Here is a 25478-nt window from a genome sequence, read left to right as displayed (position 1 = left end):
ACATTTTGCTGCCAGTGTAAGGCTTCTGCCCTCTACTTTGCTACCTTCTGAAGTCGGCGTTGATTTTTGTACAGTTTGGCCATGGAGAAACACATCTTGTGTTGGCTACTTAGTTAAGTTTATTGACTACAGGCAGAAATACCCACTGCTTATTAGTTGATCCCTCAGAATTGCCTAGGTGTAGAGTGATACAATGACTTGAGACAGTGACCTGTGTCTTGAGATGGCAAGTGAAAGTTCCATTCTTCTGTGGAGCATTTTCCTTGAAAAACAACACACACAAATTTAAGAATCTTCCTTCTTGTGAACAAAGATGATGTACAAATCAGCCAAATTGTTCACAATCTCAGTATTGGAATGAGAGGTATTAAGGAATAGCAGTATAGTTCTGTCTTCTGAAACGTACATCTAGTCACACATTTGATTTCTGAAAACCTATCTAAGCAAAACTGGAAAAAAGAATAATTGTGGAAAAGACTATTGTATAAATGACCTGGTTAGGCATTCCTTACTTATTTAAAGAAATTTAATGGTGGTAGTAATTTGTTTTCTTCACAAACTCAGAGCTTCCCTGCAACTTCGTGTTATAACTTCTCAGCTTTTCCTGAACTGGCGTACAACTTTTTAGGCATGCAGGGTCCTAGGATTACCTAGTCCTAGGTAGTCCTAGTTCTTAGGTTTTGTAATTAGACTTTAATAAGTCAATTTTTTTGATGACTTGCAAGTGAACCACAATTACTTACTCATGCTCTGTGGTATTTAAGAGCAAGTTCTTGTAAGTTAAAAATAAGTAACAATTTCATACGTGACTGAAAGGTTTTCTTAAGTTTTTGCTTGTCGATTATACAATTTCATTCACAGTACTAAATGTATACTGAATGTTCCTGACACCTAGGTCATCACAAACTTAGTGAAAATGTTGAAATCTAGAGATACAAGGAGAAATTTCTGCCCACCAAATCACTGGCTCTCAGAACAAGAAAACATTAAAGCAGATAAGGTAAGAGTAATACCCCTTTTCTACATATTCTTACAGGGGCAAAAGTTTTAATGGTGAAGTGTTTGATTGTGGACAGTATCAGTGATCTTGACGTTGCACAGATCTAGTGTGGTTTAAAACCTGGAGTAATGCTGCTTTTCTCTAATGTATAAGTTTTGCATATGTTAAACTTCTGTGTTAAATCAAATTGTCACTCCATAAAATAGAACCAACTCTTCAGTGTGACAGTGTAAGGCATCTGCATTTGGATCAGAATTGAAAACCTGGTGGTTTTGTGTTGCATTTTATTTTCTAGTTACTTTAAGTACTTCTCATAAAAAGAATTGCTCTGTAGTGGGGGAAAAAACCATCAAAATTCTCTTCTAAAATAAAAGAAAATTCAGGAGCATTTTCTGTACTTACTTCAAGTAGACTTTTTTGGTCCCTGAGAGCTTTTGAAAAAAATGGCATTGTTTGAGCTTAAAAAGTGTGTATGTGCGTGCAAAAGAAAACGCCACTATGAATGTGCAAGTACATCCTTTGAATCATTGAAAACTTGGATCTTAGGAAGCTAGTTTCACCTCAGATTGACTACTTTGCATTATTAGATATCTTAGCAGTTAGAACTTTTACACAGAATAGTTAACAGTGAACTAACTCTTCTGTTTATTTTTGATGATTGCACATCTGCTTGCCTTGTGTTCAAGATTTCAATTTCTGTGTGAGAGTTCTTTTATATTTCTTAGGAAATAGTGGCTACGCACCTTAGAGAAAGTAGTAGTGGTCTTAAATTGTGATGCTAACCTGATTCTCAATACAAAGTAAACAGAATTTATTTGACATCTCAAATTCAAAGTCAGCTTCTCTAGTATCTTACATACCAGAATTTAATGGAACATTGCATGGTGTTTTAAAATGATAAATGGAATTTATATTACATTGTTGTTAATTTTGCAGCTCGGCTTTCAGGCACAAGTATAAGGAGGCGGGATTAGAAACGAAGATACTTAAGCATTCAGAGATGCTCTTGGATGTAACAACTTTATGTATTTACTATGTAGTAGTAAATTGTAATATGTAATTAGATAATGTGTAACTGTGAAATGCTGTTAATTTATTAGGTTACACAGCTGTATGTGCCATCAGCTAGACATGTCTGGAGAGTCAGAAGAATGGGAAGAATAGGACCATTGCAATCTACTTTGGATGGTAAGATACTGTCTGTGCAATTTTTGCTTTGCTAAGTCAAAATAACAATTTGCCTTATGCAAAGAAAAATCTACCTTTTGTAGAGCTCAGTTGAGTATTTTGTATGTTATGTTGTAATGTTAGCCAAAAGCAAGGCAATCTTTCATAATTTTGTTTCAGATGTTTTAAAAAATGTGTATTTCTATCCACCTGTGCGCATGTCCTTAGACTATTTAATGTATAACAGCTTTCCCCAAGCTTCTGCTGGGATTGATGAGGGGAAATGATGAGGTGGAGAAATTATATGTGTTAAAAGTATTATTATTAATATGTATAAAAGGCAGTTGTATAAGATAAAAATTTAATAAAGTTGCAGAAGATGTGATAAAGCATCGAGGTTTTGCCTTTGCTGTATACTATAAAGAAACGTCTTTATTATATATTACACTGTAACAAACAAGATTCAGGTGCCATAAGTATTAATTACTGTTTATAAATATTGTCTCTAATTAGATAAGGCAGAAAATTAATCCCTTGAATTATTCAAAATATCTGGACTTTATGGAACTTCCAAAGAAAGATGCCAGAGTTGGACCAACTTAGCAATCAGGGTAAATTTACACTAGTTTAGATGTGCCAATATACTTTCTCATGAGACAGTCTGATTCTTTCAGCTTTTCATACCTCTGTATTTTCACTATTCTAGAATTTTACCTTGATATGCTTAGGTAAAATAGTCATTAAATCACTAATACTTGTGAAGATTTAATAATGAATTAAAAATGGGGCCTTTAAGCAGCAAAATAATTCATCTATGAGAGTCCATACTCTCTTTCAAGATGATGTAATCTGCTTGAGTATCTTAGCCAGATACAGTAGATCATTTAGAGAAGACCGTAGCCTTTTTAATGCTGCCACAGAGTTATACAGAATTAAGGGCTTTGTCCAAGGTTGAAACCTAAAGACTTCTTATAATCCCTTTTTTAAAATTTGAATAGCTATGATAGTAGAAGTTTACTTTGATTACATTATTAGACTAGTTGCCAGATAACAACAGCTAGTTGGTCCAGTGTAAGTACTCCTCAGAATTTTGAATCTAATATTTTTTCAGTTTAGTTTCTCTCTTTGGAAATTGCCTATTTTAAGTGACTGATAATACGAAATCTTTAAAGCAGGTGTTCTAGCCAAAATTGCCAGGCTTCAACAGGCCTGTATCCTGTATACCTTACAGACAACATCAGTAATCCATTTCTTCCATTGACCTGCACGGCTCTTGACAGCTGTACTGTCTTGATGTTCTCCACCTTCAGACCTGGTCCACATTTATTTCTTCCATTCTTCCATTTCTCCCCCATGCTACTACTCTACTAGTCTCCTTCCTTTCATACATACAGTATCTTGAGCTCTCCCCCTTGTCTTCTTTCCCATAACAGCACCAGTTCCCTCCATTTCATTACTTGCCTTGGTCGGGGCAGTTGATGGATAAGGAGTGGGTGCGCTGTGGCTGGTGCAGAGCAGCTACATGCCCTCATTTTGCTGGCTGTCTGTCAGAAAAGCTGACACATTGAACAGAGCAGATAACTGAGCTCTCCTTGCTGTTTCTGTAATCAGGTCACTAAAGGATTTTCTCTTTTCTATCCAGTTGAAACTTTCCCCCAAACTTAGTATTTTTTGAATCTCTTATTCTCTGTCAAAATTAATCTGGTTAGCTCAAAAGGTGTGTTGGAAACAAGGTGGTAAGGAAAGATGGCACAGTGTGTTCATGAAAACCTAATTTTCATATGAAATCAGGCTAAAAAAAGTGCAGTCAACATAAATGTGTGAGAACAAGCAGGTAACAATGTGAGCATGACTTGTTTAATCCCTCTTGACTCCATATGGGTTAAAGCCAATTAGCATCAAAGTACTGCTGAATCACATATGGTCATGTTTATTTGTGCTTTTTCATTTACTTAAGTGGCAGACTCGTGAGTTCTAAATGCCCTCTGTATTGATGACTCCATCCCATACTTCTCTTTAAAGAAAGAAGCTGTGATGGAGAAATGCAGATAAAATTGGCTAATTGACTGGAATAATTGAACTGTCCAAGCCATGTAGTAGTTTACCTTTGCTGTACATGCACTTATTATTCAAAATGCTTTTAACCCTTAGCTTAATAGGCTGCATACACTGACTTTAATTAAAAATGTTTACTAAGTAAACTAAGGGTAATCACAGATAAGCGTTTTATCAGAAATTCCAAAGGCTTGCAATGTTGAAACCTGCCCCAAATGAATATACGTCAAGTATAGTGATGTTTGGGGTCATGTCATGTTAAATTGGTGCTTAAAATATCCCTACTTAAAGTGCTTTTTGAGGAGTAAACCCAAATTTAAACAAAACAAACACCCCCCCTCCCCCCCCCCCAAAAAAAAAAAAAAAACAAACACCAAACCACAACCCCAAACAAAACCAAACAAAACAACCCAAAACATTGAAGTGTTGTCCAGTTGCAGAAGGGCAGCCAAATCCTAGTCACCACAGGTAGGTGCCAAAGGAAGGAACTGTCATCATAAACTTCCAGACTGCGTAGTAACATGAAAGATTTACTTCAATTTTGTAATATGGTCTATAATCTAGACTCTGAAGTCCTTTTTCAAGGTGATTATTAAACATGACAATGAAACAACTAAGGAGTTGTGGGGTTTGTTTCCACTGCACACTGAAGCTAGGTGAACCTTTAACCACAGTGTCTAGTCAGCGAGCAATACCACTTTTTTTTTTTTTTTGCTGCAGTTTATGAATTTTACAGTCAGCTATGTGCTCAGCAGCTGAGTTCCTTCCCAGGAAGTTAGAGCAGGGTTGTCACTTCTACTGTGCATTACCCAAAGTTGAGTTGTTTCCTGAAAACATCCTCTGTGGGTATAAGAAGGTTCAAAGGAGCTGCATGATAGCTTGGGAACCACATGTGATTGAATCTGTTGCTATGGCTTCTTGAATTCTTTTCTCATCTTTTTTTCTTGAGCACATTATAAAGTTTCTGGATGTTCTTTTTGCTGTATCTGCAGTGACTAGGATTTAATGTGATCACTGTGACCTTGCTGTTGGGAGAGAAAACCCGTTGAAATAAATGTTATCTTTCTGTTGGTTTCATTAGATTTGATTTAATTCTTAGTTTTTATGCCTAAAAAGATTTCATTGAAAGAACATGGTGTAGTTGAAAGCACAATACCTTTAAACTCTTTTGATCATTGGGCTGGGAATATTGTGTATTCCTGGATGAAAATTCTAATTATTTACAATTTCTTAATTGTCTTGTCGTGTATTTTTTCTTAATTGAAAAATTGAAATGTCAATAGTAAGAAAATAACTTCTTTTTATTCTGAATAAAATAGAAAATGCAGGAGTACTTATATTTGTACACATTTTGTTTTCAGTGTGTTTTTACTACTTATATTTCAGTTTGCCTGCAGAAATTAATGTTTAAAGAAAGGTAGGGCTTGGTGTGACTATTTAGTAAATAAAATATTTTAATGTGTGTATTTTTATACAGAGTACATGGAGTCACTTAATACAAAATAAACTGTTTAAAAAAAATGTTCTTTCCAAAATTTTTAAAATTATTATTTCTATTTTAAGTGGGTTTGGAACCAGCACCTCTGTCTGTGTCTGAAGAACGACAACTTGCAATTCTGACAGAGCTACCTTTTGTAGTTCCTTTTGAAGAAAGAGTAAAGGTACCTGCTTTCTAATTTAATATGCAGTATTTTTTTTTGTTTTGTTTTCAATACGTGTAAAAAGAACACTTAGCTAAGTAGAAACCAGATTGTTTCCTTGCAGAAGGATATGACAGGCCATACTGTTTTTCTTCAGTACTCCTGTGGCCACTGAACATTTGAAGTTAATTACTTTTCTCATTTTTTACCAGTTATGTTAGCCTTTATAATAATTGCATTAAAATGAAAAACATGTATTCCAAGATATACGACAGCAGTTGTATGCTTATAATGAACTGCAGTCCTGAGTCAATAGTTGATCTACATGATTGCACCCTCTTGTGGTAAGGAGAGCACTAACTAGTTGTGTATCTGTAATAAACAGACTGCAAGGTCAAGACTGGAGACTTTTGTGCAGTGGGTGGATTTAGTCAGAATGAGATGATGGATGTCCATTTTACAAAAATAACGCCTAGAGATTAAATTTCTCATTCATAGCTGAGTAGCTGAACTTTAATAGAGTATGTAGTTTAAAACTTGCAAGATTCTTGTATGATTTAATATGCTTTTGAGTGTTCTCTAGATTTTAAATATGTAGTTGTTGGTTCTATTACCTCTTTCAGTTTGCATCATATATTTTTTAAAAGCTATTATTCTGTTACCCATAATTTTTTTTCTGAACTGCTTTTGTTGTCAACAATATCAATTACTTAAAAACTGCTCCCTGAAATGTCTTGGAAACATTAAGTTGCAAGACACCATCAAGGGAATGAAGAGTATTTCCATAGGGAAAGTAAATCAGTATGTAAAAAAAAAATAAAAAAAAATAAAAAAAAATACAGTGACAGCTTTGGTAGAAAAGGAGTGGTTTTTCCAGGCTTCTATGAAACAGTTTTTCTAACAAAACATCGTAATACTGTACGGCAATATTGCCCTAGGACTACGGGGAAACAATTGGAAATTGCATCAAGCAGGGGTGTGTATGTCATGATTTAGTCACTCTCTACAACCTCTGGACTTCTTAAAGCCACATTGAGATGCACATATTTTAAGTTTCTGGAATTCATAAACCTGTTTGGTTTTATCATAAAAACTGAAATAATAACAATTGGATGAGAGCTTGGAGAGAACGATAAAGCTGTAGATTATTTTTAGCTCAAAGGGGAGATCCTCTTATACTGCTTTTTGGACCAAGTATGGCCCTTTGTGTGTAATAGTGGGAATCATCATCCCCATGGTATCTCCCACTGCTCCTGCAAAACAGCTTGCATATGGAAAAAAGATACCTTATCTTGTCGGTTTGTTTTTTTCTTTTCTTTTTACTTTTCTTTCTTCCAGTTGCCATCTATTAGGCTGTAATTCAGTGTGGTAATACAGCTCAGTGCTGTTCAATGTGTGGGTTGTTCCATGTGTCCTTTCATTCTCTGAATGAAATTTCCTTGAATTACCAGATATAGATACTCTTACAAGTGATTACTGAGTCCAGTTTCATGGTAGGCTCTTCAGCCTTCTGACCCTGGGGGATGTTATCTCTTTAGCCTTAAGGCACGTTGATGTGTACCTTTCAATCTGATATTTACCTGTGAGAGGTAATAAATCCAATTTGTATCAAGTGCCTTGGTTTTCACTTCCTTAAGCCATACTTACATCAGCTTTCCTATGGTGGTCTTACTTCCTATGGTATGTACCTTAGTCAGTACTGCTTACGTTTCCATATGTTAGTCTGAAGTGATTGTAAATGCTTCAGTTATGCGTTAGGATTCTTATTTTCAGGACGAACATATGCATGAACATTGGATTATGTAGGAGTCCAGACTCTGTATCAGGAAGAATCTTGCTATGATATATACCTCCAAGCAATTCTTTCCATCTAGTGTTGTGTAGCAATAGTTAATAAACAATATCTAGCCACGCTTCAGGGAAGAGAATGGTGGTGAGCATATTCTCATACCCTGTACCTAACAAGATGTCTGTGGCTGTCTCTTAATGTCATAGAACCATAGAAAAATATAGTGAAGAAAGGACCTCTGGAGGTACTCTAGTCCTCATCCTTCCTCATACAGGAATAACTTCAGAGTTGGATCAGGATGTCCAAGGACTTGTCCAGTTGAGTTCTGACTATCTCCAGAGATGGAGATGTCACAGATTCTTTGTGTAACCTCTTCTGATACTTAATCACTCTCCTTGTTATTTTTTTCTTTATGTCCATTCAGCATTTCTGTTTCTGCAGCTTACAACTGTTTACTCTTGTTTTCCTGCTGGGAACCTTAGAGAAGAATCTGGCTTTGTCTACACTATACTCCTCCTGGTTGGAGAGTATGTTCTCCACGAGCCACAGCTGTCCATAGAGACAGTAGTTTTGAGACCTTACTCTAGCTTTGTCTGCTGTTGTCAGATTTTCCTCTTTCATGGTAAATTTGTTGATTTTAAACATCCTTGGAGACTCTTAGTTAAACTTCTTAGTTAAGAAAGCAGTCTGTGATACTACTGGGAGATTACATCCCTTGGAAAATATACTAGACTATGTATTGAATACGGGAAAGATGCAAGAGAGAACATAGTAAACACACTCCCTGGATTGAGGGTGTATTGAAGATTATTATACATTAAGCAACCGCCTCCCATACTACATCTTTGCATAGAAACACAGCTACAGTTATTCTTCAGGTGAACTGTAGCAGGTTCCTATTGTGAAGACTTGCAAAGGGACAATGTGAAGTTCCATTTGTATTTCAGCTGGCATTTTTTTGAATTGTTATGATGCTCTGGTTCTTTGTTTAATATAGCAGTACTATCCACTAGATTGCTTTGAATTATTTGCCTACTGCTTCTAAGAGCAGAAATGATATCTAATTTCTTCTTACTGGGAATGTTCCTAAGCATTACAAAAATGATAAAAAATTGTTTACTACTACTGAGGATTGCCTCTGTGTGTGCAAAATACTCACGTGGCTTTTCCCTTTGTTTTTGAATACTTTGCATTTCAGAACTCTGAAAGTTAGGGAGAGGAAACTGGAATGATTGACACAATGTCTGTAGGTGTGCCTCTTTATGTAGAAAAAACTGAGGATGTTATATTAGCATGAAAAAAGTTTTTCCGTGTATGTCCCCTCTCCTTCCCGCCCCTGGGACGTGGCTCTCTATTATGTTTCTGCAGCTCAGTGAGAGAGAAGACAAATCACTTGAAAGTGAGTGCCAAGAACCAACTTAAAGGACAGTAAGAGTAGTGAATAACCACCATCTCTCATTGAATATTTATATCTGTACAGTTACATGATTTCTCTTTTCACTCATTTTAACAGATTTTTCAAAGGCTGATCTATGCCGATAAACAAGAAGTTCAAGGAGATGGGCCATTTTTGGATGGAATTAATGTCACTATCAGAAGAAATTACATTTATGAAGATGCTTATGATAAACTTTCTCCTGAAAATGGTAGGTTTACAATTAAGTTATCATCAGCTTGTTTATAACATTTAACCGTTCTTCCCATGTAGTTATGTGTTTGCTTAATGGAGTAAGACACTAGAAGCATATTAGCTCTGAGGTGTGGAAATCCTTATAAAGTTAAATTTCCTTGTTTTTACGTAAAGTAATTCTCATCTGATCACATTATTTCTGATTATTGCAGTCTCATTCTCTTTAACATACCCTTCTGTAGTTCAAACCTACTTTTATGGGGCTTTTCTTCTCATTTACTTGTCCAAATAACTGTAGTTTGTGTAGTCATCTATTCAGTTCATTAGACATTATCTGCTTTGGTAATCCGTGTCAACAAAAATATCTTCTTCTCAAAGGTTACATGAACTTAGGGTCCACCTCTACCTGGTCACCTATTCTGATGTGTGAATTTGTTTCAGGACCGTTTTTCCCTCCTTGCTATAAATCTGGTTGTCAGTACACAGAGGAAGAGACAAATAACTGATTTTGTTCATAAGGCCCCAAAAGCACTAAATCAACATTTTCCATATATAAAAGTTTTAACATTAATGCTCAGTATCTGAGGAGCCTCCAGACAAAGCACATCTGTATGCTTTTGCCAGTGTTCTGTTATCTTGTTTGGATGGTGACGAGTGTTGCAGTGCATGTGGCTAAAATTAGCCATCCTCTATTTCCAGCCATCAGGAATTTTTGCGCAGGAGAGCATTTCACTTGAATGAAGAACTAATAGGTAATTTCTAAAATCAGCTGAGTGTGAAATGGGAAGTTATTAGTAGATGTAGAGGTATTTGCTAATGGGAGAGTGTGAGTAAGACTCGGTGGTTCAGAAGAAATTCTGTTGCTACAAGGTGCTGAAGAGTCTTTCATGAACATCAGCTGTCCATCCATAACTTGTCGATTTTGTAGCATGTGGAAGCAGTAGAAAGTTTTATTTTTACTGGTTTATTACTGGTTGCTTTGCTGGATGCAAGTGTAGGTGATGCAGGGGTTTACGTAAGAGTTGTGTATTTAGTTAAGATCTTGGAAGCCTTCAGTGAATTGAGCAAAAAGGTCCTCCTTCCCTATTACATGTACATAGATTAAGGACTAAATATTGCTTGCTTTCTCAAGTAGCAGCATTCTATGAAACACGCAGAACACCTGCCTTCAGAACATGTCCATCTTTACCACACCTTGCTCACTGGAATTACATAACATAACAATGAGCCCAAAGTTTCAAAAATATTAAGTTCCATTTCAAATAATATTATTTCATGGTGTAGCTTAATAGTCAGCCTCTCTTAGGGAATGCAGTGCTTATTGACAGTTCCTCCAGGCAGGAGAAAGTTGAACCTTGCATTCACATTTATATAAATAGAATTTTCTGATTATTCTTGGGCTTCTAAAATGTTTTGTAGTATTTTTTTTTTCTTTCCCTACCTAGTGTCCTTCCACTGTAGCTTTTCATGACTCTTAAAGCAAGACCTTTCGTACAAAGTGAGTTTCACATACTGAATATTCCAAAGTTTAAGCCAGTAATAAATTTTTGCTGCTATTTACTAGTCCAGTTTTTTATATAAAGTTAGTGTAGGTATGCTTGTATGTGTAGTTACATGCATTTTTATCCAAACAAAATTCAAGCAGACAGTTGTATTTGAGTTTCTCTCTCTCCTTTCTCTGCAGAACCTGACCTAAAAAAGCGCATTCGTGTTCACTTACTTAATGCACATGGTCTTGATGAAGCTGGTATTGATGGTGGTGGAATTTTCAGAGAATTTCTGAATGAACTACTTAAATCGGGATTTAACCCTAACCAGGGATTTTTTAAGACCACCAATGAGGGACTGCTTTACCCTAACCCTGCTGCACAGATGCTTGTTGGAGACTCCTATGCGCGACATTACTACTTCCTTGGAAGAATGCTTGGAAAGGTAAAACCAGTGTTGTGTAATATAAAGCTGTAGCAGTACTGAAATTATTCAGTTGGGGTTTTTTTTGTTTGTTTCATTTTAGATAGGGGTAGATGGGGAAAAAATTATTTTTCTAGAGTTGAGGAGCTTTTACGGTCAGGTTTAGTATTGAGGCTTTTTCCTTCTAAGTCCTTGAAATAATTCTTGTGAAGCTAATAATTGTGAAACAAAGTTTGGAATACAAACTCTATTTCAGGAAAAAAAAAAGTATTGATTGCTACTCAGCTATCTAAACCTGAAGGTATTTAAGATGTAGAAGTCCCATTTAACTGCCTGAATTTATTTTGGAGGCTAAAATCTGCTAGACTTGCAATGAGATTTAACATATAGTTGGATGTTCTTTTAGTGTAGCTGGAAGAGGTTTAAGAGGATGTTGTTGGCAGACCTGAGTTGTTGAAACAGAGTGTTGTTCTTTAGAGTTGCCAGTCAACTGATTTAAACTGCCACTTTACAGGCAAATTCTCTGCTAATTCTTCCTAGCTATTGCGGTATCCAGACTTGTTAAAAAATTAATATTTAAAATTAGCCATTTCAATAAAATAGTCTTTGAAGGATGTTCCTGCTCTTATGGGAGATGGATTCAGTAATAATACACAGGTCATAATTACAAACTATTGTTACACATCCAAGGCTTCATTTTCTTTCTGCACCTATAGATTTTTGGAGTGGGGAAGTGAATACTGCTGTGATATTGTGAGGAAGTTACTTCACTCCAAAAATGTTTAGTGTTTATCTAGGAATGGGGCAGGGCTCAATTGTCATGGGGAAGTTTGAAACATTATTTTAAAAAAAAATGTAAGTTTGATTCTTTAATTTCCTCTGTCAAAAGAACACGTGGCGTTCTGTAATTGGATATCAAATATTAGCATAAAGACAGGGGTTGCAAAATGTGTTTTATCTCCCATAGAGTACGACAAGTATAGTCTTGGGTTTGTCTTTTTAAAATCAGAGGATCTATTATTTAACATTTTGAAAGCATAAATTGTTTTTGTATTTGCAGTATGTTTACATAAGGTAAGAACTGTCAGTGTTACTTAATAATTACCCCTACCCAGGTGCACAGACACCTTTTTAGTAGTGTATTTAGAGTCTTGATGAATTAAACAGAAAGATAAGGCACGACCATACTATTCAAAACCTGCCAGTATTGTGATCTTGGTTAAGTTATTGAATACTCACCCATCCGTTTTCAAAAATGTGTCCATTTTATGCTTTGCACAGGGTTATTTGAGAGCAATAGTGGATTATTAAAAGCCCCTCTGTAAACAAAATAGATATAATGCAAAGGAAGCAATCAGGTATCCACAGCAATTTCTTATTTGTGGAAACCAGTATGTAAAGAGCGCTGCCACCAAAAACCCGCACGTAAGAAGTTTCAATGTTATCAGAAAACAAATACATTAAAATATAATAATTTATAGAAATTCTCTATCTCTTGGGAACCATTTCATACTGATATCCAAATGCATTTAACTTTTAGTACCATAGATTTACGGCTACTTCAGTTTTTCTTCTCATCAGGAAGTTTCTAACAGCTTGAAATCTTTTTTGTTCAGAAGTAGAAACATCTGAAAATTTAAAACTTACCTTTAAAAACGGTGTATCTGAAAACTTAGATTATTTTAACCTTAGATAAGTTGTTGACTGTTTGGGGTGTGGTTTTGTAGTTATTGAAGAAATTGAAATCTATATACCATACAAACTGCGTGGCTGTCCATGCAACTTTTACTGATCACTGAATGAGCAAAAGGTCTTGTAGAAATAATACCATGTGATCATGTAATTGCATATGTTGTCTGAAATAATTCTTCAACAAAAGCAGAAATGAGTTTGCTTAAACAACAGCTACTCAAACACTCCCAAAGTTTACATTTCTCAACTTTCCGTGACTTTACTCTGTAATGTAAATATTATTTTAACATTGGTGCCTTTTAAGCATTTTCCTTTCTCTTCCTTAAAAGTAAAAGCTCAGCTTACCATGCACACCTCTAGTAGCAGTTTCCCACCACCAGCGAGGTTCAAAACTTGAACCTTTCAGTTTTGCCCGCTGGAGGCATGGCAGTGGCTTTGAGTCCCAGGCTTTGCTTGAGAGCTGAGGGTGTCCTGGCCTGTCAGGGACGTTCAGACAGAGGTGTACTAGTCCCAAATTCTCTTTGCTGTCCTCTCTGGAAAGTAAAGTCGTCTTGTCCCATACGGTGTCCCAGAAGGATGGATGGGACGTTGTAATCCTTTTGCTCTCTCGGTAGGATCGGGCTGTGGGGAGGCACCTGGTTTGGTTTAACTTCCTTTCCCATGCAGTAGTTTTTCTGGCAGCACTAAAAATCTTTCCATGTGCAGACTTTCTGCTGCAGCTTTGGCAGTGTAGTGCACTTGGCTCAGGAGAACACAAAAGTTGCTGTTTGGCCAGCTGCCAAAACTCCAAGCAATATAGCCAGGGAAGAGAAGTTTGGAAGCTACACCTGAGAATCTTAAATAAGGATTTTCTCTGTGCTGATTTTTGAATGGTCTGCTGCAAACTTGGAAAGAGGGAAATGCTGGTTAACCATTTCAACAGAAATGATCATCAGTAGAATGGTGACAGATACAGAACTAAAAATATGAATTTCACCATGTTCAGACCTAAACTCAATCTTTCTCCATTTCCAGATTACTTTTGCATTTATTCAGTGATGTTAATGTGACAGATGTTGTGGAAAAGGACATTCTTTGCATTTGGAATTACTTGACCAAAAAGTAGCTAAGTCTTAGGATGATTTACTTAAATTTCATGAAGTATCAGCATTCGTTTAAGGATGTGGCAGGAAGCCCGTAGAAAGATTAGAATCATAATCTTTCTGGTTTCCTCTTCTTCCTTTTTGACATAAGCCTGGTAGTTCTTGCATGTATTATGGTTTGCAGTGATTATCTTTGCACCTGTAACAAAGTGACTCTTTCTGACAGAGATTTTTGTCTAATACATCGGCATCTTTGGTTATAACAAGTTGTACCACCTCCATTTCTTTTCTCTTATTCCAGCATATTGAGAGCACTAGTGAGTCACGCACTCATGTTGCTGAAGAGCATATGCACTATCTTTGAAATATAATATTAAGTCTCTTTCTAAGCAATAGAATCTGCAGTCCTTGAAAAACACTGGAGTTTTCTGAAAAGATTTAGGTTAGTTTTGTGAAGACTTATCCTTTGTCTTAAATGGTTGGGATGGCCATATAACGGACAAAATATGTTTTGAGTTATTGTTTTGAACTGAGTCCTTCCTTTGTGGATCCAAACAAAGAACTTTGATAGAAGAAGCAGTAAGGACTGAGCAAAATTAATGTGTGTGTTTTAAATTTTAGCATTATTTTGATGATAGATGAGAAAATCTAGGTTTAGTCTTTGATCATTAATATTTAATGTTATATAGGAGGTCAGTAATTTGTGTGGCCTAGTGGATATTATATTGGTGAAGGCTTAAGTTGTTTATTTTCATATAATTTTTTTAATAGGTTACTATACTGATTTAAGATATAATTGACTGTTCTTTGCGCATATCTAGAAGTTGTTAAACATCTATAATTGAAAAAAGTTATAAAATATGTCTTTTGGTAAAATTAAACATCAGAAGGGTAGTAGTAGATCAAATACAAATTTAATTACCCTAGTAGTAAATGTGGGACCATTAATTATTGATTATGTTATTTTTCTATATGTTAGGGACTGTGCCTTGTGGTTGCTGTTTGTAACTTTGAATAGAGCTGTGATAGATCATTTGTTGTACCCTCCAGCCAGGAATAATATTTTTCACAATTCTAAGATTAGCAGTGTCTACAGTATCCATTTTGCAGAAAATCTAAAGTAGTTCTTAATGATCCTGAGGCCTTATCTAAAATGGATCGAATCAGTGGTAGTCTTTTCACAGCAAGATCTGGATCAGATCCTAAAGTCTTAAATCACTAATAGGCTGCACATATGGAGTTAAAAAACCATCAATCAAGTGTTTCTAGTAACGTATGTGTGCCGTTTTTGCTCCAAAAGCTTGTAAAGAGAAAACGAAGGAAGAAAACGCTACAATGAGAAGAACTGGGTTTTATATACTTGAATATTTGATGGGATGGTGTGTCAGGCATTGTGCTGCTACTCTTCTGTTCCTCCGACCGTTGAAGGTTGGCGGATTTGTTGTTCTTGGGGTTTTTTTTCTTCTGATTTTTTAGGCTACCCTTTCCCTTTGCTTACTGTCCATTTAATTAAGATCCACTTTGGCTTGGGTTAAATCGGTATACTCTTAATTGATTTGTGCTGCAGCCACAATTCATTCTAGTAGTACCTAGAAAGGTAGGTAAGGAATTAGTGATACTGATACAAAGAGGAGGTAATTTGTATAAACTTTTTGTTCTATTAATTTCAGTTACCCTGCACATGATTCTGTAGACTCAGCATTTTGCTTAAAAGCAAGTTAGCTGATGGTCATTTGTCTCAGAAAATCCTGATTCATCTGAAATGGAACCAAACCAGGAATTTACCACATAAAGTGGCATGCTCTTTTAATTACGCATTTACAGTGCAGAAACACAATCATAAGAGAGCGAAATGGATACCTCATGGAAGTTATTTCATGATTTATGAATGTAGAGGTAAACTAATGTGAATCTATTTTCTGACATGGTTATTCAGCTTGACAACTCCTTTGTGTACTGGTTCATTTAACATAACCAATTATCTTTTGATTACAAATAGCTATGTTAGTAGTAACCTTGTAAATATATGTCTAGCACTAAAAGACTACTGAAATGTGGTATTTTAACTCTAAATCTTTAGGAAGGAAAAGTGTATATTGATGGATTGTGATATTTATTGGGTCATAATGTATTTAAATTTTCTTTAATGCATATGTTAGTGATTGTTTACCGTGATAAAGTGCATGGAGGTCTCTGCAAGGAGTTCTGCATGGAAAGAATTACCTCATGTCAGTGGTCACTCCTCAATTAAAAGTTCCATTAGCAGATGATTCCTGCTTCTGGTTTGTGTACTGATTGCATTTTATTGCCTCTAAATCAGGTTCCTAGACAGGGAATAAATAAACAGTTAGAGTGTGTGGTAATGGTATCCCAATCTTTTTTCACAGTTGGAAACACCTACATCCATTTCAATTAGGTTTGGAATATTTACCGAAATTCTTTATTGTATTTGAACTGTCTTCAAAAATGATTAGTTTCACTGGTATTAAAATATAGATTCATTTTAGAAGCATATCCAGAGGTTAGTTATGTAGTAGTAAATGTTCTAGCATTTCAGAAGATTAGAACTTAAATAAGGAGGTGTCTTCAGTTCTTATAGATTATGTTTAAATTTGAGACAAGAAAAATCTATTAAGCCTTTACCAGAACATTAGTGGTGAATGATAACTATCAGTTATCCAGTGCATCCACAAGTACCTCTAGTCCTTCCTTCTCCCATCCCTCCACCCCCCGCCAAATGACAGTGATAGCAATTTGTATCGTGTACATGGCATAAGTTACAGAGATAACTCTTCCTATTAAAACAGAAAGAAAGTACCAGGCTGATGAAATGGTTGTTTTCTGCAAGTACCAGCATTTCTGAAGCACCCTATTTTGGTAATAAAAGTTCTTGTGATAAAATTAAATATATCCTAGATTACTAGAATAAAAATACTAACATGGCTTTCCACTTTTAAATTAAAAATTAACTCAAGGTCATTATACTTGCTGTGCTCCAGTGGAGTCTTTGGAAATGGATCCCTCCATTTTTATGGTAATGTGTTTGTGAGTCAGTCATGAGTTCGTTTTGTGCTGATCACACACCTGCAATCCATTTCAGATATTTACACTGACTGCAGCAAATTTGACAGGCAGGCCCCTTGCGTCTGAGTCTTTGCTACCCTGAATCTGTGGAACTTCTATGAACTTGTACTTACTGACCTTCAAATTCCCAGGGAGTGGGAAATCACAAGTAACACCAATTTACAAAAGACACTATTTTTTTCTGGGGGGGGAAAAGTAAACCCAAGGATGTTAATTAATCTCTCTCAGAAGCCTAATTATAAGCATCCAGCGATGCAATTTTGGACTCGTACTGTTTTTTTTAAAAAACAAAAGAGGCATGCAGTATTTGACCAAAAAGTGCACTATGAATTTTCAGTCATTTAGGAAGATGATGTGCCAGATACTCCATTACTAAGGTGATATGAATGCATCCAGATGTCTCCACTATTGTAGAGCTCAGAGAACTGAGAAACAGTGACTTCAAGCTAGCATGTAGTAGACATACTGTGTTGCGACACACACCTGATATAACTGGGTTTATTTTACCATATTGACATTAGGAACAATATCAGTTTTGGTTTCGCTCACTTTAAAGCACATTATTAAGTATCTGCAGGAAATTATTTTATTGTAAAACTACTAAACACTAACTTTAAAAATGTTTAAAAAATGTGGGTATGTGTTACTGTAACTTGTATTTTTAGTTTTATCTTTTTCATTAGTGTAGAATAAGCCTCACTGGCCCCAAAGGCTTTTTTGAACATGATGAGATATATCTAGGATATAAATAATAAGGTAGAAGGAAGTTCTAATGGTTTTGCTATTTTTCTATCATTTTTATTAATGGTTCTGTACAGCTTTGAAGATCTATTGCACTCTGTAAGTGCTAAGTATTATTTAATAGTAACTGTTTAAAATGACTGAAATAGAAAGGGTTACGGTCTTGGGGGCTGATTAGGGAAATAACTGAATTTAAGCCCAGCCATTTACTGCTTCAGCCCATAAGCCGTGTGTCTTTCTCAGGGTATGTCTTTAGCATTGTTTAGGTTTTAAAATAGAGTTCTGGGTTGTGAAGGATTAATGAGAACAGTGACTAAGTATTTTTCTTAAGGAAATATTTTAGTTAAAATAATGAGAGAATTAATTGTAGACCTGAAAATGTAAGTAAAGGCACTAAAGCTGCCTCGTAGTCAGGGAGGTTGAGTTTGTTCATCTGTGAGTTTATGCAATTTCAAATTCATTCAATGTGGTGTATGTTCAGCGTGTAACCTCTTCTACATATAGCTAATTTGTTTGAAATGCCTAGACTAGCTTAAAGTTTGTCCAGTTTTAAAACATGGCACAAAGTCTTTTCTTTCTGAAGAGCTGTTTTCTAAATCTTGGGGTCAATACCTGAACAGTACCTCACGTGAACATGTAGTGCTTAAATAATGGTATGGTAGTTACATTTTGTGGTCCCAGTCAGATGTTATTCTCGTTACACTGAAAACAAGAAAAAGTCCACCTTGTTTGGAGAACGACACATTTCATCTTTCTTCCGTCTGTACTGTCTCAGCTGTCCCTCTAGCTGAGATCTTTCGTCTGAAATATTGTAAAGCTACTGATTGCATGCCTATATTCTGGAAGTTGTTGGCCGTAGCCATGCCTTACCCCATCACAGGTGTTTAATGAATGCATACATTGTATTTGCATCTGTCCAGTATCTGAACATAATATTTTTTTCTTTAGATGACCGAGTTGTGATCTGTGTTCCTGAACTGAGTAAAGGGTTTTGTAGCTAGTCCATGTTGCAGTCCATTATAGCTGAACTAGGCAGTATTTAGATGCCTTATTGTAACTAGCTAATATTACTTAAAAGAGAAACAATAGATTTCAGACTGTGTGCTTTTGTGTGTGAAGTCAAAACCTGTTAGCCACAGTAGACTTCTGTTATTTTGTTTACTTTTATTCTTCTGGTGTGTTCTGCAGGCCTTCACGGAGGGGAGGAGAGGTGTATGAAGTTCCTTTCACTGAATACTACTACTTCCATAGTGAAATCTTGCTTTCAGCCTTTTAACCAGAAAGAACTTCTAACCATTCATTTTAAAAAAAAAAAAAAAAGGGGGTGGGGGGGAACCCCAAAGATAGGAAGCCATCTTGAGCTAATGGGAAAATAGGGGGGGAAGAGTACAAAACCTAATTTGTTACTGAAAAGCAGGTGGGGCTTTTTTGGTATAGTTGTTTCAGAAGCTTTTAAGTTATTTTAATGGTTATCTAGGGGTGCCATAACTTTGCCTAAAGAGCATCCTGAACCTACAGGAGTTTGAAATAATACTGGGAAATCCAGGTTGGCCCTTTCAGGAGATGTAACCTTTTAGCTACTGGAGCACTAGGAGCACTACACTGCTTGTGTTGATACAGACATTCCTCTCTTTGCTTCAGACTAGCCTCGTGCCTCAAGCTTGTATCTGCAAACTGTGCTTCTGTGAAAATGGAATGCTAATACTCTCAGCCTTTTGGGGAGGCAGGGGTATATAGGTTCTGTTAAATCGTGTCTAAGTGTCATTCCCCCACCTGCCCTGCCCCCCCCCCCCCCCCAACATTAGAAACTAGAAGTCTAATGTCATATTCGACCACCAGTTGCTCCTTTCATGACTCCCTATCTGGATTTTTTCCTGGATTTAGTCAGTTACAGTTTATGGGACTGCAGGGTAGAGAAAATGAATCAAGTAAAGGGCTTGTTAGATAGGAAAGTTGGGAACGTGAACTCTCAGAATTCATCCTAGAAGGGCACCGGGCCCATAGGTGACAACTGTAAGAGTTAAAGGAAACTTGCCAATGGGTGAGAGTACTTGAAGTTTGAGGAGAGATTAGTTTTAAAATATATATTGAGCTTGCTGGCTTGGATCTCTTGAAGCAGGGTATGACCAGGAACTTCTGACTTACAGTCAAACAGAAGTCGCCTCCCTCCAAGAGCAAGCCACTTTACCCCATTGGCTTTGTTGCTTATTGGCTGTTGGAGGAAAAAAGAGGACTGCTTCTGTGGGGAGAGCATGACTTTATATTGTATTAAAGTACATATGTAAGCATATGCTAATGGTGCAGCTTCATATTGCACCTGAGCTGATCTGACAGCTGATTACCTCTGTAGGAGGTGGTCGTTGTTCCCCTGCCTGTCACCGGCGCTGGGCTCCTGCCTCCTTTGTGTTGTCATTGTTACAGAAGGGCCAGTTCAGAGGGTTGAACAGGCAGAAAACTAAGCTTAAAATAGGGTAACTTATAGCTCCCCAAGATAATTCACTAAAGGAAAAGAGGGAAGGAGTGAGTCTCCCCTTTCGGCCATTAGATTAGCTGAAGTATGAAAAATACCCATCAGTGTGGGCTTCCATGGGCAACTGGCTGCTGTAAGGTTGTGCTCCCATTGAAACAACTGGTCCTGCTGTTCCTACCCAGTTGCAGCCATAGCTGTGAGCTGGATCCGATTCTAATTTGATAGAAAGCTCAACTTCAAACAATCCTTCCACCCAGAAAACACCCCAGACAAATAATCTGCAAAGAAACCTAGTTGAATCAGCAAGCTCATTTGATTCATCCCCCTGGTAGGACTGGGTGGAATCACATCTTTTGGCAGCAACAGGTAGTTTGAGCAGTTTATGGTGACTGAGAAACGGGGAATTTAGATTGAAACGGAAAGATAAAGCTTCAGTTTATTAAGTCATATTCAGTTGTACTGAGCATTTCTCAGCATCTCTGCATAGTGCTGGAGCTGTAATGGTATAATTTACCTCTTTGAAAAAAAACCCAGAGTTTTTCATTATTTTATTTACCAGGGTTTAGTACATTTTTTATTAAACTTTATGAGGATAGCTTGACTTTCAAACTAATTAAAACACTACTGTTTGCCTTGTTTCCAAAAAGACTTTGTTTTTAATATTGCAATCATGTAGCTAAGAGAAGTAGTAGTAATTAAAGTTGTTCTCAAGTTGCACAATTTAGTTTATTTAAAAATGCTTTATATAGTTTTTAGATGAAGTTATAAATGTTCACTTTGGAACCACCTGAAGATTAATAGTGATGCATTTGAAATGCATTATTTTTTTATTGATTCTTAATGTAGTAAATTACTGAAGGTACTTGGCAGCAAACAGAAATAGCCAGTGATGTTGTTCACATTTATTTTCCTGATAGCGTCACAATTTGCATTAATTGCATTGCAGCTGCACTCACTTATATTAAAAAGCTTCTACTATAATTAATCCTTTTTATTTCAAATCATTTTGGCACAATTTCTAGCAATAAACACTCATAAAAGACAGACACTTGAAAAATAACATACAAGTTTCTTCAATATACCTATTGCTGTTTTTTCCTGACAAGGAATTATTGATAGGCTTCTAGGATCAAGTGTTGCAAGTGGCTAAGACTTAAGACCAGTTTGAAAAATGCTAAGTGGATTATTTTGCATAAAAAATAGACAGGTTTTGAATTTGTGTAATTAACCTGTGTTTAGAAAATACCTTGATTTATGTCTACATTTGTATTTCAGTTGCATACATTATGGAAATTTAATTTATAATCCATTTAGCTGATGTGATCATAGTTTTTAGTGCTATCATTTATTAGTCCTTGTATATTAAATGCTCTAAAGGCTTAAACCTGCCTTGTGTAAAAAATTACACCTCTACATTTACATTTTATGAGTCATAGATGGAATTCCATTTTAAATTCGGGTAGCTTTGATATATTTAAGGAATTACAATGGCTTTATTGTTACTAATGCAGGAACAGCAAACACTGACCTTATACATTGCAAATTAATGATTTATCCCTCTAGTTTGCTTTTAAAGTCAACTATACAAATGAGGATTTCGACTTCTACACCTTGAATAAATCATATGGCTCTAAATATAATGCACCCTTTGGCTTTGAACTCGTTAGTCTCAATTCTTTCTGCAAGGTCTAACTCACCTCATACAAATGTTCTTTCAAAAGTTTAAGGAATTGTGTATATTTTTCTTAACGTCTTTGTTGGAATAGCATTGAGTGATTACAGCTACAGTTATTCTTCTTTTTTCCATCTTTTGCTCATTGTGCTCCTTTTCTAAGTTTGCAACAGATTATGGAGGAATTCAGTAATGCCAAAACACTGCTCTTGAAGAGTAAAAGAGAACAAACATTGGTGTTATGTGCTGGTGTCTTTTCTGATCAGCCTGGCAGAGATATTAATGATACTGTAAAGATCTGGTTGTCATTGTTAGAGATGCTGATGTGGCAAACAAACTGGGCAATGGGGAAGGCTATGCACAGACAGTGTGTTTCAGGGATGTTTTTTTAAAGGCAATGGTCTCTTATTTTTCCTTTATTCATGTAGGCTTTCTCTAAATGATATCAAGCTTTCTTGCTCTGGACTTTCCATCTTTCCTCCTTTTAAGAGCTACCATAAGTACTTTTTTCTTCCAATCAACCAGAAGTTGTTACTTACTGTATGAAGAAATATGCAAAGTTGCTTTGCATTACATCGAAATGTGGTCATGCAGTAGATCAGCTGAGAGTGGTATTGCTGGAGTTCTGTGCATTTTTGAAAATTCTTGAGGAAACTTAGTTTACAGAAAAAATACATTTTCATGAGTGCTACATATTTGGGTCAGGCTCATTTTTGGCTCAGTAATCTTTTGACAGGTGTAACAGTGTCAGGCATAGGAAGGATTGGACATATGATACAGTCATAACTGGTAAAGTCTTGGCTTGGAAATTAGGATGGTTTGCATTAAGCAGTAGAATTCATCAAAAATATGCAGCAGTGAAGCTGAATAATGTGCAAGAGAAATCGTTTGTTTGGATTAGTTTAAAATGTACTGGTCTTACGTAGCTATTTTAAGGGGCAGGCTATTTTACATGCAGCAATTGATATGAATGCAAAAATATTGCTTGTGACAATGCTAATGGAGGTAGAGATGCTAACTTTTTTTAGAAGGCATTCTTAATCCAATTGCATTGTGCTTTAGCAAACTTCGCTTTTCTTGCCAATCTATGCAATTGATACACTTGCTGTTTGCTATAACACTTCAGACAAGAATACTAATGACAGATAAGCAGTGACCTTACCTTTTAAATTGCCACATAATTAATTTGTAAAATGTGGGAGTTTGGTATTTCATCAGAATATTAACATTTTAAACTTTGGATGAATATTTCTAAATTCATGCAATATCTGGGTCATTGCCATGCCAGAAGATCTTACTTAGACGCCAAATTAAGAAGGAATTACCAGAAAGTTGAGAAACAGACAATAGCCTTCATAATTTCTGCATGTACAACAATAAAATCTAATGTGTTTTTAATTGCTTTGTTTTTCAGGCGCTTTATGAAAATATGCTGGTGGAGCTGCCATTTGCTAGTTTTTTCCTTTCAAAATTATTGGGGACAAGTGCTGATGTTGACATTCATCATTTAGCTTCATTAGATCCAGAAATGTACAAAAATTTGCTTTTTCTCAAGAGCTATGAAGGCGATGTGGAAGAACTTGGACTAAACTTCACTGTGGTAAATAATGACCTTGGGGAAGCACAGGTAAGAACTGTTTTCGCCTTTTGTTTTTATGTATGACTGATGACTCGTTACTACCCCTACTAATTAATTTTTTAATTTAAAAGTGATAGGAAGCAACTGTTGAAGGTGCTCTGTGTTGTGAGGCATCATCGGGATTCTGAGTCAATATTTGGAGTAGACAATAATCTTGTACTTCAAAAAAAACCCAAAACAGCCAAACCCCAAATTTCTGATGATGACTTAAAGGTCTGGTCTTTTAAGTAGTAAACTATAGTGATTATTGGCGAATAGTCATACATGAAATGTTCTATTGCCCAAGATAACTTGTTGAACAAAATATTTGACGTTGATTCTTGGCACTTCAAATAATTGCAAAAGTTACATGATGTGTATGTGTAAACTGTAGAAGTACTGCCTGGTTTTGGAATCAGCATTAGGAATCAGAATGGTTTTAAATTATAATGACCCTTTGTTGTGAGATAAGCGTTGTCTGCTGTAGCTGTAGTTTTCAAAGTAGAGGGCCTAATTTTTTTTTTTATGGTTTGAGACATCAGGTGAGTCAGAGGGGAGAAATGGGTGTTCAGTGCTTCTAAAAAGCACTTAGTTAGGGCCAGTTAACTAGGTCCTTAAGTATGAGGTTTTAATAAAATTGTACTGTAAAATTTGATTATGGCTTTTATTTGCTCTGTTGTGAGTACTAAAGATCGCTTATGTTAGTAGTAGAAAATCGATGTCACTAGAGCTTGTAAAGTGATCCTTTATGTGCTAATACAGTTAACCTCCTTAAAGTCTTTTGTCATGCTTCCTCTTTCATTTTTGAGGATTAAAATTGTGTACCACTTACGGCCTACTAACACTTGATTATGGTATTTAATAATTGGATCAAAAAAGTAGACCTGACCACACTGTGACATGCAGCAGCACCCGAATTCAGCCTTGTTCCTTGTAGAAGAAAGAGAGGCTATAAAAGTGGGTAAGCAGTTCCCTTGGGTTTGCCTGTTGGTCAGGGACGCCTGGGACTATGCACATCTCTCAGATGCAGCAGCTAGTTCTTGAAATTGTTAGGATGAGTACTCTGCTGCTGCTTAAATCGTAGCAAGTTTGGTGCTCAGGACTTCTGATTTAACAGCATCAGGTTTGGACTTCATCTTTACTCTTTTGTCATCCGTTTCCTGTCATTCTGAAGATCCTAAAATCTGGATTGCATTACAGTTATAAAACAGTATCCACAGATTTTGGGTTCCTGATTCATGCTGAAGGGGAGAGGCGATTGCCTGATATAAGTAATATTTCATATTAAACATATGCCATATGTCATTTTTTCCCCTGGGTTACACTCCCTATATGAAAACTTCTGACCCCCACAGTCTTCAGAAAAACATTCAAAAACTCGCAATAAAGACATGTGTTAGAGCTGTATCAGAAAGGATGTTTTTTGAGCAGCTACTCTATTGTACAATATTGTACAGTAGAGCCCCTGCTCTGTTGTAGCACGTGCTGTGAAGTGACCAATACTGAATTGAGTTCTGTAGCATCCATGTATTTGGTTACTAGATGCAAACCACACAAGATGGCAGTTTCCAGTCTAAGGTAGGATTTTCTGGGGCTGGCAGGGGGAAGCCTGTTGTTTGTATTCTAAAGCCATTTATTTAAATGCACTTAATAGTTTTGTTGATCACAGTTAGTACAAATGCAGTTTAGTCTCTCATTAAAAACAAAAAGCAGTTAATATTTTCTGGGGATCTCCTGGTTTCCATGCTTTATACAGCTACTCTGTATGTTCTCAAAAATTAGCCACACAAGTTATAATCTTCCTCAGCAAGTAAGGTGGAAGGACACAGAAAAGAGGAGCTCAGAAATAATATACAAGGAGATCCAAGTTAGAGATATTGCCAGCTCCACCTACTGCAACAAAAACTTGTAGAAAGTGCATTCTTGC

The 25478-nt window shown here is 36.2% G+C and overlaps 1 protein-coding gene across 2 annotated transcripts in view; it reads left to right on the top strand.

The window, feature by feature from the left end:
- Nucleotides 1–25478, top strand: part of UBE3C (ubiquitin protein ligase E3C) — a 79307-nt gene that overhangs the window by 36389 nt on the left and 17440 nt on the right. For both annotated transcript variants that reach the window (XM_064445022.1, XM_064445023.1), the window contains exons 14-19: nt 896–1000; nt 2101–2188; nt 5786–5883; nt 9165–9297; nt 10966–11213; nt 23348–23560. In XM_064445022.1, coding sequence (XP_064301092.1) covers nt 896–1000; nt 2101–2188; nt 5786–5883; nt 9165–9297; nt 10966–11213; nt 23348–23560 — 885 coding nt within the window. The remainder of the gene's footprint in view (nt 1–895; nt 1001–2100; nt 2189–5785; nt 5884–9164; nt 9298–10965; nt 11214–23347; nt 23561–25478) is intronic.

This window comes from Phalacrocorax carbo, chromosome 2 (assembly GCF_963921805.1).
Source record: "Phalacrocorax carbo chromosome 2, bPhaCar2.1, whole genome shotgun sequence".
Taxonomy (NCBI): Eukaryota; Metazoa; Chordata; class Aves; order Suliformes; family Phalacrocoracidae; genus Phalacrocorax; species Phalacrocorax carbo.
Note: the sequence above shows the minus strand (reverse complement) of the source record. Positions and strands in the feature narration are given on the sequence as shown.